Source organism: Oncorhynchus keta, chromosome 23, assembly GCF_023373465.1.
Source record: "Oncorhynchus keta strain PuntledgeMale-10-30-2019 chromosome 23, Oket_V2, whole genome shotgun sequence".
NCBI classification, from domain to species: Eukaryota; Metazoa; Chordata; class Actinopteri; order Salmoniformes; family Salmonidae; genus Oncorhynchus; species Oncorhynchus keta.
Window position 1 is genome coordinate 42,638,614 of NC_068443.1, and position 14,959 is coordinate 42,653,572.

The 14,959-nt window shown below is 44.7% G+C and overlaps 2 protein-coding genes across 3 annotated transcripts; one reads left to right on the top strand and one right to left on the bottom strand.

Annotated features, from left to right (window-relative positions):
- Positions 1–1,622: 1,622 nt before the first annotated feature.
- Positions 1,623–11,651, top strand: rpap2 (RNA polymerase II associated protein 2). Of its 2 annotated transcripts, none has more exons than XM_035800538.2 (12): positions 1,623–1,786; positions 2,060–2,108; positions 6,570–6,684; positions 6,951–7,049; positions 7,149–7,214; positions 7,327–7,415; positions 7,524–7,559; positions 7,840–8,929; positions 9,121–9,206; positions 9,430–9,510; positions 10,303–10,371; positions 10,935–11,651. In XM_035800538.2, exons 1-12 carry the CDS (start codon positions 1,657–1,659, stop codon positions 11,116–11,118), a joined length of 2,094 nt encoding a protein of 697 aa, XP_035656431.1. In that variant the 5' UTR covers positions 1,623–1,656; the 3' UTR covers positions 11,119–11,651. The 2 variants fall into 2 exon arrangements, with proteins under 2 accessions (XP_035656431.1, XP_052333237.1); XM_052477277.1 differs by having other exon boundaries at positions 1,707–1,777.
- Positions 11,543–14,708, bottom strand: LOC118402381 (zinc finger protein Gfi-1-like). The gene is made up of 6 exons (XM_035800539.2): positions 14,545–14,708; positions 14,094–14,288; positions 13,449–13,843; positions 13,171–13,308; positions 12,879–13,044; positions 11,543–12,677 (listed from the first exon to the last, which is right to left on the bottom strand). Exons 1-6 carry the CDS (start codon positions 14,654–14,656, stop codon positions 12,499–12,501), a joined length of 1,185 nt encoding a protein of 394 aa, XP_035656432.1. The 5' UTR covers positions 14,657–14,708; the 3' UTR covers positions 11,543–12,498.
- Positions 14,709–14,959: the final 251 nt, after the last annotated feature.

Below are 14,959 nucleotides of genomic sequence, written 5' to 3' on the forward strand. Positions count from 1 at the left end.
ATTTAACAAAGCACACCTGTTAATTGAAACGCATTCCATGTGACTACCTCATGAAGCTGGTCAGGGAGGGATTCCCCAATGCCCGACAGGATGCCCTGCAGAACACACACAATTACAGGAGAAGTAGGGTTAGCCCTATATTAGTTATGCCTACCCCTATACAGGGTGAAGTTACCTCTAGTTGAATGAGAACTTGTGTGAAAGTCAAATATAATTATCAAGAATAGTATGAAAGAGCTAGCCTGTTTCCAGATCTGTTTGTGCTGTATAGCCACAATTAACCGGCCCCTACGGTCCTTGTCAATGGGATTTGGATATACCTTATATCATATGCAACACAAACAGATCAGGAACCAGGCTATGGTCACAATCTGAGCAGGATTCTTACCAGAATCTATGTGGCAAAGTTCCTGAGGGGAGATTGTGCTAGGGTTTCAGGACCCTTCAGCTGCACCTCCAGAAGAGGTTCACAAAGACTCTTCATACTGCTAGGGAGACAACATACACACACGCTATAGACAGAGACTCTATTCATGCAACTACATAACATACTGTACACTCCACATAGAAGCACAGACCAAACTGTACTTTAATTGCTAATCTGATAAGGTATGACAACAAAATATTAACAACGCCACCTACAACTTGAGCTGTTCTGTCCTCAGCTCATCCTCATTGACCGTGGGCGTCCTGTTGGTAATACCGGCCTGCCGGCTCGGCCCGGCCTCCCGTAAAGGGTCTGAAGAAGACCAGGAGGGCCGACCAGCAGCTGCACGGGCCGAACATGTCGTCCTCCTCCTGTTCCTTGGTCTGGGGCACGGGCAGCCTGGCCACCTGTCCCAGCAGGGTGGCGAGAGCCACGCCCACGCCGAAACAATGAAGAGGGTGAAGAGGTGGGGACAGTAAGAGAGAGGGGTCAGCGTGGGGAATGGGTGGGAGAGAGTGATGGAGTAGACAGGGAAGTGTGAAGAGGGGCAAAGGGTAGGACGGTTGGTCAGAGAGGAGAGGACGTGAGGAGGAAGGTATTATAGCCGCAGTAGGAAAGAGGTAAGAAAGTGGGTAGGGTAAGGGATGTGTGGATTAAAAGAGTGGTAGGAAATAAGGTATGGGAGAGGATCATCAAGAATATCAAACAACATGGAGGATGTTCCATTCAGACAATCAATCCATCCATCCGTTTTTGCTGCGTTGACTCTGATGCTTGCTGTCGATTTATTGTAAAAAATTAGCACAAAACCAAATATTTGTATAACTAAACCAAGATAGACCACATCTTGTCGATTCCAATGGGAACAAATGAGTCACAGTGGGCATACTAGATAGAACAAGCAAAAGGAGGAGGGCAGAGCCAAGGACGCGCTAGCGATAACCAATCGGCATGTTCTAGTGACAGATGCATATTTCCGTTAGGGAACGCCTACTCTGTGAAGTGCGCGTGTGCAATAACTCACTTCGCCTTTGCACTCCTAAACAGCGCGATTTAATAAAAACACTTTCGCAAAGGGTGAAGTCTACTAAACTTAGTCCGTTCTGTTCATAACATATTTTAGTTTTGGGAACCGAAAATAAGATTTGCAGAATGCCGGCCAAAATCCATCTCGTTCTATCGTCTCTCACTGCCCGCCATATTTGGTAGTGAGTAGAAACGCCAACCGGATGCTTCACATTTATACATCCGGAGAAATATCTGTCTCGTTGTTCTTTCTATCTGTGACAAAATATTTGACCAGCATGGAGAACGTGCCACGAAAAAGAGTCGCTCGCTCTTCAAAACCAGGCAAAAGGGGTTTGTTTTTATAAGATATCATCAGACCGGTATTAACATTGTGTTTAGATATTGTTGGATCTCTGTGGGTCCTCAAAAAGTGATGGAAACGAAGCTATCGTTCTTTCAACTAACGTTACGGTTGTGTTTACGTAGCTCTAGCTAATTTAGCTAGCTAGCTGCAAATGCAACCATAGCATAACGTTAACTGGCTAACGTTACTTTTATGGGTAAATTACAGTATACAGCCAACTTCCTTATGAGTACTGACACCTAATTTCACTTATTTGACAGATGGGAAGAGTGTCAAAGGAGCACAGGCCGCTGCAGAGGAAGCAAGAAGGTATTTAACGTTAGCCTGGGTACCAGTCTCTTGTGCTTGTTACAGTGTCTTCAGAAAGTATTCACACCCCTTTACTTATTCCACATTTTGTTGTGTTACATCCTAAATTATGAAATTGATTAAATATGTTTTTCTTCTCAATAATCTACACACTACTGCATTAAGACAAAGTCGAAACATGTTTGTTTTTTTGTCAATTGTTTGAAAATGAAATACAGAAATATCTGTATATAAGTATTCCCACCCCTGAGTCAATCAATACACATTAGAATCACCTTTGGCAATGATTACAGCTGTGAGTCTCTAAGAGCTTTGCACACCTGGATTGTACGATATTTGCACATTATTCTTTAAAAAATAGTTCAAGCTCTGTCAAGTTGGTTGTTGATAATTGCTAAACAGCCATTTTCAAGCAGATTTATGTAAACTGTAACTAGGCCACTGAAGGACATTCAATGTCATCTTGGTAAGCGTTCCAGCGTGTATTTGGCCTTGTGTTTTAGGTTAATGTCCTGCTGGAAGGTGAATTTGTTCCCAGTGTCTGCTAGAAAGTAGACTGAACCAGGTTTTCCTTTGGGATTTTGCCCGTGCATAGCACTATTGCGTTTCCCCTTGATTTGACTTTTGTACTTTTTACCCCTTTTTCTCCCCAATTTTCGTGATATCCAATTGGTAGATGCAGTCTTGTCCCATCGCTGCAACTCCCCTATGGACTCGGGAGATGCGAAGGTCGAGAGCCATGCGTCCTCCGCAACAAGACCCCGCCAAGCCGCACTGCTTCTTGACGCACTAATCACTTAACCCAGAAGACAGCCGCACCAATGTGTTGGAGGAAACACCGTCCAGCTGGTGACCGAAGTCAGCTTGCAGGTGCCCGGACAGTCTTAGACCGCTGCGCCACTCAGGAGGCAGTTTGTCCTTATTTTGAATTGAAGCTATACAGAGTTGGTTAGAATTCCAATTGTATCCTCCCAGAAGAGGCAGCATCTGTATTAGAGTTCGACCGATTATCGGCGTAGAAAAATCATAACGATTTATTGGAGGACCAAAAAAAAAAATGTTGCAATAATACAATTACAACAATACTGAATAAACACTTACTTTAACGTAATATAATACATCAATGAAATCAATTTAGCCTCAAATAAAAAATAAAATTGTTCAATTTGGTTTAAATAATGCAAAAACAAAGTGTTGGAGAAGAAAGTAAAAGTGCAATATGTGCCATGTAAGGAAGCTAACGTTTCAGTTCCTTGCTCAGAACATGAGAACATATGAAAGCTGGTGTTTCCTTTTAACATGAGTCTTCAATATTACCAGGTAAGTAGTTTTAGGTTGTAGTTATTATAGGAATTATTGGACTATTTCTCTCTCTACGATTTGTATTTCATATACCTTTGACTATTGGATGTTCTTATAGGCACTCTACCAACTCATTGCTGCCACAAAAATGGAAAAGGCAATTACTTAGAAAAAATAATTAATTAGTTTTGTCTGCAACCAATATTTTTTTAAATAAATGGCTTAAAATGACTAATATAAAATCGTAAAATGTATCAGTTTCACTTACGGTCTAGAGGGTTAACAACTATGCCACATAAAATTCAAGATTGTTGCCCCAATACCATGGCATCGGGATTATGAACTGATATACAAAGCAACAACCAATGAATCAATTCACTCTTATCTAAGCTATTGTATAATATTTATACAATATTTAAGCTATTGTATAATATTTTCACTACTCAGTCAAATCAAGTCAAATGTATTTATATAGCCCTTCGTACCCAGCCTAAAACCCCAAACAGCAAGCAATGCAGGTGTAGAAGCACGGTGGCTAGGAAAAACTCCCTAGAAAGGCCAAAACCTAGGAAGAAACCTAGAGAGGAACCAGGCTATTCAACAGTCAGACCGGTTGAAAGTCATGCGTCCTCTGATACACAACCCAGCCAGCTGTAATGCTTCTTAACACAGCGCGCATCCAACCTGGAAGCCAGCCGCACCAATGTGTTAGACTACACTGTGCACTTGGCAACCTTGGTTAGAGCGCACTGCACCCAGCCCACCACAGGAGTCGCTGGTGCGCGATGAGACAAGGACATCCCTACCGACCAAGCCCTCCCTAACCCGGACGACGCTAGGCCAATTGTGCATCGCCCCACGGACCTCCCGGTCGCGGCCGGTTACGACAGAGCCTGGGCGCGAACCCAGGGACTCTGATGGCACAGCTGGCGCTGCAGTACAGCGCCCTTAACCACTGCGCCACTCGGGAGGCCATTTTCAGGCCCTTTACTCAGTACTTTGTTGAGGCACTTTTGGCAGTGATTACAGCCTCAAGTCTTCTTGGGTATGATACTACAAGCTGTATTTGGAGAGTTTCTCATATTCTTCTCTGCAGATCCTCTCAAGGTCTGTCACTGCACAGCTATTTTCAGGTCTCTCCAGAGATGTTCGATCGGGTTCAAGTCTGGGCTCTGGCTGGGCCACTCAAGGACTTTCAGAGACTTGTCCCGAAGTCACTCCTGCGTTGTCTTTGCTGTGTGCTTAGGGTCGTTGTCCTGTTGGAAGGTGAACCTTCGTCCCAGTCTGAAGTCCTGAGCGCTCTGGATCAGGTTTTCATCAAGGATCTCTCTGTACATTGCTGTGTTCATCTTTCTCTCGAACCTGACTAGTTTTTCAGGGACTGGGAGACATCCCCACAGCATAATGCTTCCACCAACATGCTTCACAGTAGGGATGGTACCAGGTTTCCTCCAGACGTGACACTTGGCTTTCAGGCCAAAGAGTTCAATCTTGGTTTCCTCAGACCAGTGAGTCTTGTTTCACATGGTCTGAGAGTCCTTTAGGTGCCTTTTGGCAAACTCCAAGTGAGCTGTCATGTGCCTTTTACTGAGGAGTGGCTTCTGTCTGGCCACTTTACCATAAAGGTCTGATTGGTGGGGTGCTGCAGAGATGGGAGAACCTTCCAGAAGGACAACCATCTCCACAGAGGAACTCTGGAGCTCTGTCAGAGTGACCATCGGGTTCTTGTTCACCTCCCTGACCTAGGTCCTTCTCCCCGATTGCTCAGTTTGGCTGGGCTGCCAGCTCTAGGAAGAGTCTTGGTGCTTCCAAACTTCTTCCATTTAAGAATGATGGAGGCCACTGTGTTCTTGGGGACCTTCAATGATGCAGACATGTTTTGGTACCCTTCACTAGATCCAGCAATGTCCCTAGTCCTTGCCGATGACGAGCATACTGATAGCATCCACCACTATGCTTGAAAATGTGAAGTGGTACTCTGTAATGTGTTGTATTGGATTTGCCCCAAACATAACACTTTGTATTCAGGACAAGAACTTAATTGCTTTGTCACATTTTTGCAGTATTACTTTAGTGCCTTGTTGCGAACAGGGTGCATGTTTTGGAACATTTTTATTCTGTACAGGCTTCCTTTTCACTCTGTCAATTAGGTTAGTATTGTGAAGTAACTACAATGTTGTTGATCCGTTCTCTCCTCCACAGCCATTAAACTCTTAACTGTTTTAAAGTCACCATTGGCCTCATGGTGAAATCCCTGAGCAGTTTCCTTCCTCTCTGGCAACTGAGTTAGGAAGGACGCCTGTATCTTTGTAGTGACTGGGTGTATTGATACACCATCCAAAGTGTAATTAATAACTTCACCATGTTCAAAGAGATATTTAATGTCTGCTTTTTACATTTTTCTAACCATTAACCAGTAGGTGCCTTTTTTGTGGATGCATTGGAAAACCTCCCTGGTCTTTGGTTGAACCTGTGTTTGAAATGAACTGCTCTACTGAGGGACCTTACAGGTTATTGTATGTTTGGGCTACTGAGATGAGGTAGTCATTCAAAAATCATGTTAAACACTTATTGCACAGTTAGTCTGTGTAATTTATTATGCAAATGTTTACTCCTTAACATATTTAGGCTTGCGATAACAAAGGGGTGGAATACTTATTGACTCAAGACATTTATCTTTTTAATTTGTTAACATTTCTAAAAAAATAATTCCACTTTGACATTATGGGGCCTTGCGTGTAGGCCAGGACACAATCGCAATTGTACTTATTTTACGTTTAGGCTGTAACACAACAAAACGTGGGGGGGAAAGCGTGTGAGTACTTTCTGAAGACACTGAACAAACCACGCCTTGTCATGCCAAACAATTTGTCAATATGACACAGAGTACAACGAGTGGAATGTTAGTGCAAAACGGGTCTGGATTTCAGGCTAATGTGACATCAGTGGTTCCCAAACGTATGAAGGTTGCTGTTGTCTTCATATTTTTTGGGGGGTTGAATGCCAATGTTGCTTGACTCCCATTTGTGAGCCGTGTTTGTCTCTGAAGAGCGTCTGCTAAATGACTTAAATGTAAATGTAAATATGGTCATACCCCCCCCAATGCGTCTCCCTGACTGTGGCGCTGACCGCGTAGAACCCCTGTCTCCCTAACCCCAGGAGAGAGGCAGTGCGGGAGACCCTGAGAGAGAAGCTGGATCTGGAGAAGAGGGCTCTGCAGGTGGTGGAGCGTCTCTTGGAGGACAGCGTAGCAGACGACTTCCTGGTTGACTGTGTGAGTACCGTGGAGGTTAATACGCTGTCTACCTCCTGTGGTCAATGCTGCAGGGCGATCTGTGGGTAAGACTGAATGAATGAAGCGCGCAGAGTTGGAGCGGTTCCAGTCTTGTGAATTAGAAGAGGATCTGTGACCCCGTGGAAAGATTCACTGTCCATAGATATCAGTTGGTGGAGGAGCACGGCATTGTTATTTTGAGGTGGTGTGGGGGCATCTGCCATGTGTTCATTATGTTCCTTTCAATGTCTTTGATTTATTTGCAGGCAAGGTTAATCACTGCTGCCAATTACAAAGACACAGTTGAGGAGAGGTCCATTGTGAAGCTGTGCGGTTATCCTGTCTGTTCAAACAAACTGGGCAAGGTAAGGATTTGTGTATTTCTAAAGGGCTTTACCTTTTTACTTGCCTTCCAGTTCATGATTGGTCAAAACTAACTTATATCAGGTATTTTTTTTTACTAGGTCTCCACTCAACAGTTCAAAATTTCCACCAAAACCAATAAAGTCTATGACATCACGGAACGCAAGGTAAGTGCTCAGTCAGACACAGAGTCAGATACTTTGCTGTGTTGTGCCCAGCACTGCGAAAGAACGTGACTGACGTAAGACCGAAACGCGGCCCTTTCCCTCTCTGACACAGAGCTTCTGCAGTAACTTCTGCTACAAAGCCTCCAAGTCCTTTGAGCTGCAGATATCAAAGAGCCCTCTATGGCTGAGGCAGCACGAGAGGTAAGCCTGCACTGTTTTACTTCAGCATATATACAGTGCTGAGGTAGGCAGCCATTTTTCTTTAGGTCCAAATTTGACCTAAATGTTAACTCCTCTCGTCATTTGCAGCCCCCCAGATGTGAAATTAATGAAGAAAGGAGATGGGTAAGTACATAACTTTTTCCCACAACGTCATTCAGTCTGGATGAATTGATACGATGTGGAGCTGTCATTCAACTGATTTAGAAGGTTTGGATGGATGGATGGATAGATAGGTATCGATCTATTTATCAAATCCATTCCTCAATCGTTTACGGCATAAAAATGCAGTAATTCGCAGACTGTGAACATAAAAAAAAATAATAACTACGGAACCATTGATATATCGATTGAGTGATTTGCTTGACTGACTGACTTCCCCCGGATTCCCTCCCCCTCTGTCTAGCGGTAGCACCGGAGAGGAGGTGAGGCTGGCTGAGAGGCGTCTCAGAGAGGACGATGTGGAGAACCCCCTTCCCTTGGACTCCGTGTCCCCCGAGGCCCCAGAGGACCCCAGGCGCTCCCCTACAGCCGGCCACAGCGACGACAGCGACGCAGAACACGACTTTGTCTCAAGCGTGGTCTCCCAGCGACGGGGACCCAGGGTGCACTGGGGCGATCTGCCCAAGCGCACCGCCGAAGGGGAGGGTAGGGAACCTGGAGAGGGGGAGGACAGGGAGAGAAGGTCAGGAGGGAAGGACACAACAGTGCCCAAGCAAATACAAACAAACGAGGCAGAAGACAAGGAGAATACAGAAGAATCACAGAAAGCACAAAGGAAGCCAAGCAATGGGACAGATGGACGCCAACAGCACACCACAGATACGAACCACCAGAGTGAGCAGCAATCTTTCCTGGGAGAGAGAGGGTCGCCAGAGGGCCAGTCTATGGAGGAAGCTGCAGAGCTATTGAGCCAAGTTACAATACAGGATCGAGACCCAGCCACAGCTACGTCTTCTGCACTAACAGCCTACAGTGTACAGAATCAAGAACCAGCTCCAAACCCCAGTCCACGGGGGGACCCAGCACAGCCCACCCAGCCTGGCATCAACATCACCCAGGTGGGCATGAGCAGAAGGGGAGCCCAGGGGCTCCGGGGGCTCCTCAAGGGCCACGAAGCCGGGACTAAACCTGTCTCTGTCCGGCTGAACCTTCTAGAAGGCCTAAGGAGGACCTTCACTGAATGGATGACTGAGGAGACTATGAAGTTCCTATATGGCCCAGACCACTTTAGTAAAACACTGATAGAAACAAAGAAGGAGGAGGAAGAGGAGCTAGATGAAGATGACTTGGAGGACATTGTGAAGGATGGTGGGGAGGGACGTGAGACTGACTCCCAAGGGGGTCCAGGAAGGCCCTTGGCCCCGGCCCCAGACTACGACACCCTACGCAGGGAGACAGAGGAGATGGGGCTGAGGGTGAGGGAGTTCTACGAAGGGACGGAGGAAGTCCAGCGGTTGTCAGGGAAACAACATGCCAGAGGCGGAGACTCAGAGGTGAGTGGGGGAGGAGTTTATTGTAGCAACTGCCAGTGTACAGATGGGGGCACTCTATATAAGCATTGGAGAGATGTGACATGAAACTATCTCCTGTCTGTCGTCCTGTCTGTCGTCCTGTCTCTCTCCCTGTCTCTCTCCCTGTGTCTGTCTGTCTCACTCACTCATTGTATTCCTGTCCTCCTCTCCAGAACCAGGGTGGGGCACTCCCGTTGGTTGACTCCCATGCCCAGCACCTCATCCAGAAACGGATTACAGTGGAGAAGCTCACTAAAGGGTGTGTGTGTAAAAACACTGCAACGGTTTTCAAAGTGCAAAGAACTGGGTTTCTGCGATGAATATATGGTCACCTGATGTGCTGACAATTGACAAACAGCAATATTACAGAAGCATTGAAGAGGACTGGCTCAGTCTTTAAGCTTGGCGAATTTAACTTAGCGTCTGCTCATATGAAGAAAGTAAACAAAGTTGTTCTGTCTGTTTCTCTTTGCGGTCCGAAGCCTGAGAGACATCGTGGGTCCTCTGTGTCTCACCATGACTGACGTCTCCAGTGACCTCAACAGGCTGGTCAGAACCTTCAGGTCAGCGCCAGTGTGACCTTTTTAACACACCTTCTACAACGTCCCCAGACTGCGTCCGGGAGACTGGAACGTTGTAGAGTCAGTATTTTACCTGGGCATGTATTCATAAACCGTAACAAAGTAGAAGTGCTGATCTAGGATCAGTTTTGCTCTTTTAGATCATAATGAATAAGATGACATGACATGGGGGGGCTGTTCCTAGATCAGCACTCCTACTATGAGACACTGTAAGTACGGTATTTATGGAGAAGTTATGTGGTATCAAGGCTTCCACTAACTGCGTGGACTTTCTAGGGAGCCAAACGGGCCAGAACGGGCCAGAAAATGGGCCAGAAATGAACTCTGCTCCTGCCGTGGGCACTAACTAGGGTCGGATTGGCTGATTTTTAGGTGCAGTCAACAGGAAGCAGTGATTGGCAGAGTGCTATTGACTTCCTGTAGCTCAGAGGTTTTTGTCTTTTTGAATAGCATACCACTTGTCACACCTTTTAGTGAGATGACTGTTTCCAGGAATTCACCACTAGCTCCTGAGTCCTGCAGGCCCCCTGAGCTCCAACAACTGTCATATCGAACAACTATAATTGTTTTGTCTGTATGATTTTGTCTCTGACATATGGTTGGACTGCCAAGTTGAAGGAAAGGCCAGATATTTCTCGACTTTGTTTTTATTTCATGGAGAATCATAGTGTTGTCAGGCCTAATGGCAGTACTCATTTCTTTCAGCTTCTCAAAACCTGTGTTGTTTTATAGATTATTTATTTTACTATATTGTCTCTTTTGTTTCCATGACAGGTTTACAAACACCAACATCATCCACAAAGGCCCAGAGTGGACCCTGATTGCAGTGGTGCTCCTCCATTTGTAAGTGCTTCTTCCCGTGTTTGTCCTGTTGCAGGAACAGCTGGAGAGCCTAGGATCAGTACAGAGGAAACCAGGGGGGCTGCCGTCTCTATCTAATATTACCTGATCTACTAAAGTGGTCTTGATCCAGTCCCGTAGTCGCTTACGAGTAAAGCAACACGCCCTATCGAGTAAGATGCTGACGAAACTGACGGTTCTCACAACGATTTGAAAGTGGCGCTGCTCTCAGGCGCAGTTTGGTTTCGGCTGACTCACAATCTGTGTTATTTAGCCCTGAGCATTAAGACGCGGTCGTAATAAGACGCCTACGAGAGAGAGACTCTTATGAACACGTCTTGCGCTATAAGCTCACCGTAAAGCATTATACCTGTTCACAAGGTGGATTTCCAGTCGCTCCCAAATCCAGGTCAATGTGCCCTTAAACTTTGAAAAACGTGCATTTCGCTGTTGATGAGATTTCTGAAAATGGTCAAGTTAGCCGTTACTGCCATCTAGACGTCTTGTACTTAATACTTCTTTTACTACCGAGGCCTTCGGTTTTTTCCGTGTTGTTTGTTTTGCAGGTTATCAGAGGTGTCCCCAGTGGTGCGGGAGGCCCTGGAGAGGCCGGCCTCAGTCGATTACCTCTCTACTCTGATGCAGGAGCTCCCACTGCTGGACCGGGACCTGCAGAGCCTGGTCCAGCTACTCAGAACCGCAGAGCTCTGTCCACACGAGCACACAGAAAAACGGCAGACAAATGAATGAAAGTCTATTCTTCTTCTGGACAACATTGTCCCCTATTATAAGAACTGATGGTGTCTGTCTGTCTTCTGGACAACATTGTCCCCTATTATAAGAACTGATGGGGAAGGGAGACGTCAGTCTGGTTCCTTTTTATTTATTTTGGTTGCTTTTTCGGTTTTGTTGATTTTCTATTTGTTGATTGATTGTGTTCTGTTATTGGGAATTAAGAGTAAAATAATGACTTTCGTCTTCTCTCGACGTTGTAGTTCCCTGAAATGAAGACCGTGTAGGCATACTGTATCACTGACAAGGCTTGTTTTCAAACAAATTCTTACACTAGTGCATAGTTAAGTGAATCTGTTGATACAGTGAATCTGATGCTGTAAATGTCTAAATCAAATCTTTAAAGTTTTACAAGCCTCCAATGTTTAACCCTGTGCCTCTATACAACCAAATAAAATCACACTCAGGTTTTACACTTTGTCTAAAAACGTCATGTGTTGTTGCCTAACTGTAAGAGGATGGTGCAATAAAAGTGAAGCTGTTTCTCCCAACTTCCTGGCAGTGTAATCTCATTTGTTCCAAGAGTGTTAAAGCGTGTCTGATAATCTTTGGTTTGGACCAGGTAGCGCGCACGAATGGGAAATGAACGTGAATAATTTTATTTGATTCAAACGTTTTAGGATCATACAGATATAGCCTAGTAGTTCTGAAGCATTTTGCTTGTAGGCCTTGAGTAAAATATGTTCATTTTGTTGGTGTGAGTTTATTCATCTTTTTCCCCCTTGCTCATTTCAAGAATGTGTTGATACAGAAGGTTTAAACAATTGACAATTCCACTGCACCACCTTCATTCAACTCACTGACAGGCCTACTATTCATTAAGAATATATTTTTAGCATGTTTGGTTTAGATTCCTGCACTTTTGAACTTAAGCCATATGTTTTACAAAAGATAAGGGGCCATTAAAAATGTATATTGGATTTTGTTACACATAAAAAATTATAGTGTGACAGTGTTATAATTTAAGCTGGAATAGAATGGGCATTGATTAATATGACATTTTCACAAATAGCCTACTAAGCATGAAATTGCTGAGTAGTATTGCATTTAATCGTTTTCTTCTGCCAGGGGAAAAAAACTAAAGATTAAGCACAAACATAAATATGCCTAGTTGGGCATCACAACCAACACTTCTAAATCGTGTATTTTGTGTTGTAAAATGTTAAAGACAATTTGGCCTATAACAATACTAGTATTGCATAAATGTATTTTGAAATTGACAATTGCATATACTATTAAAATTAATTCGTTAATCCTTCCTCTGAAATTTGACATTTACTTCCATTAGCCTATTTTCTTCTCAATCCTCCAGGCACAATTTTTGCTGTTCGCGGTTTTTCATTTAAATCCATGTTGTGTGTCTTTGTGCCGCCTCAGATCCACTTTCCGTTGGAATCCCTTGACGCAGAGGTCGCAGCAGAACGGTTTATAGCCCGTGTGCTTGCGGCTGTGCGTGATGAGGTTGGAGCTCTGACTGAAGGCCTTCCCGCATACCTGGCACTTGTGCGGTTTCTCACCTGATAATGTAAACAAACAAGTTGCATTATGAGCTCTCCATATTGATGTGCTGTTATTCTTCTCGTAATTGTCTGACTTAGAAACGTAATATGTTAACTTACTTTTTGGTTTGGTTGACCACTTTTGAATAATTGGCTAATACAAAACCGTGTATATCATTTTTTAAATAATGAACGTGTGGTGGGAGCGTAATCTCTCACCTGTATGAATGAAGGTGTGTTTCTTCATGTCCGACTTCTGATGGAATCTCTTACCGCAGTACTGACAGGGGTAGGGGCGCGTGTCCGAGTGGATGAGCAGGTGCGTGGACAGCGTGGACGATCGCTTGAAGCTTTTGCAACAGATTTTGCAGTCGAAGCTCCTCTCCTGAGAAGCAGGTAAGATGTGAGAAAGTCAAGTATACGTGAGTGCGACTTGTTGCCATCTACAATTTAGGATTTCGTTCACGTTTTTTTTTTTTAGCAAATACGGAGGCATTTGAGCCCTAATTACCTGTGAGTGAACGGCTTTATGTTGTTCCAAGCTCACTGCGTGCCCAAATGTTTTCCGACACATTCCACAGGTGAAGGGTCGTGCTCCGCTGTGCGACCGACGGACGTGAACTTCCAACCCGTGCGGTGTCGAGAAGACCTTTTGGAGAAGATGAAAGCGATCATAGTTAATAGCCTACCAGATTGATGCCGAATGTGTTTATTAGTGGAAACCATCTCATTCAAATCGAACAATTTACCTGAGTATGCATTATGGTGGAGGAGTATGGATAGGCTTACCTTGCAACACTTAATGCATTTGTACGATCTGCTTGACTCTATACGGGAACAGATGAGATCGGATTCAGACTTGATTTTAGAGACCTTGAGGTCCGAGTATAATTGGTCGGCGTCCCACATTTTAAAGGTAGGGAACACCGTAGACCCAAAGTCCCGGTAAAATCCTGTGTGCGGGCCCCGCTGTGCGTAAATGGGGGAGTTGGAGGCACCATCCTCGGATCCATCGATAACCATCTGTGTGTCAGGCTCCAGAGTTGTGGAGAGATTCTGTTGGTATGTTCGCTGCACAAGGTGCCTGAGCTTGGAACCAGAGTAGGTAGTCCATGCATAAGGGCGGAATGGAATGGCGAAAGGTTGAGCGTTGTCTACTGACGGAGTGAAACATTGTTCCGAATCTGGAAAACATTTGGACTATATGAGTCGTCACGTTTCCATATACTGTTTACAAAAAATAGCCAATAATGACTCAATAATACAGCCTTTTAATATGCAGGTAAACCCCCATGGGGCAGGATGAAAAGTGCTAAATATTAAAAGCTGAGGGATATTCTCAGATAACCATGTTTGGAGATGCATTGCGCATATGCGTAATGGTGACCAAGGACAGAGCAAAGATAGACACCAGAACAAACTGTAAATACAGACCTTGTGATGCAGATGGAGATGGAGGGCGCCAGTAGTAGTCATAGTCCGGGAAGCGGTCGCACACGTTGCCCTCGTGGCTCAGCGGGGAGGTGGATAACAGGTCAGCCGTGCGCACTAGATAGGACTCGGGGGAGCGCTTGCCATGGTTATGAGCATCCTGCGCGTCACAGCTCCCCTCAACTTGCGGTTTGCGCTCTACAGTTTCGGAGAAAGCAAAGATTAGCACTTAATTCAAGCTCATAATATCCGTCTCAGATTTATAATGTAGTTGTGAATTCTAAAGTGAAACATAATACATTCCACGCGAATTTAGCGAAATGAGAAACGTATCATTACAGGTAGGTTTTCAAAACAAACGTAGGCTAATTATTCCTTGTGTGCGTAAAGGCTCATGGATAACAATTACGCATGACATTTATTCAAAGTACTGCAACATCATAAATGGACGCACCTGCGCATATAAAGGATACATTAGTATCCAGTTTTATGTACTCATCATCCAGGTATCGGGGTTGGTGGTAGCTATGTGCCCGTTTACTCTTCACCAAAAATGACCTCGGCATGGTTACTATTCGATGCGTGACTCTCAAGGTCCCAGGTCACTTGTGATGACATCCTCTCCGTCCACGCCGCCTATTTTATCTCCGGAAAGATTTGTACGCCATTGGTTGAAAAGGCGCGTGCGCGTTTACAAGGTTTTGTGAGCATGTGAGGCAGGTGGCGAAAGGGACCACTGCCCCCCCCCACGGTCTCCGTTTGTGATTGTAAACCACAACTTAATATATTTTCTAAAATATCATTTAGAGAACACATATTTATTTCCTATAATGGCAGGTGACATTTGCGTTGGTTCAGAATCAGATATG

Excerpts from the sequence above, each read along its gene's own strand:
- LOC118402381 (XM_035800539.2), bottom strand. The coding sequence starts at position 14,656 with ATGCCGAGGTCATTTTTGGTGAAGAGTAAACGGGCACATAGCTACCAC. Across the intron at positions 13,844-14,093 it reads ATCTCCATCTGCATCACAAG|ATTCGGAACAATGTTTCACT; the intron begins GTCTGTATTTAC and ends AATGTTTTCCAG. Across the intron at positions 12,678-12,878 it reads ACACACCTTCATTCATACAG|GTGAGAAACCGCACAAGTGC; the intron begins GTGAGAGATTAC and ends TTACATTATCAG.
- rpap2 (XM_035800538.2), top strand. The coding sequence starts at position 1,657 with ATGCTTCACATTTATACATCCGGAGAAATATCTGTCTCGTTGTTCTTT. Across the intron at positions 6,685-6,950 it reads ACGACTTCCTGGTTGACTGT|GCAAGGTTAATCACTGCTGC; the intron begins GTGAGTACCGTG and ends ATTTATTTGCAG. Across the intron at positions 9,511-10,302 it reads AGGCTGGTCAGAACCTTCAG|GTTTACAAACACCAACATCA; the intron begins GTCAGCGCCAGT and ends TTTCCATGACAG.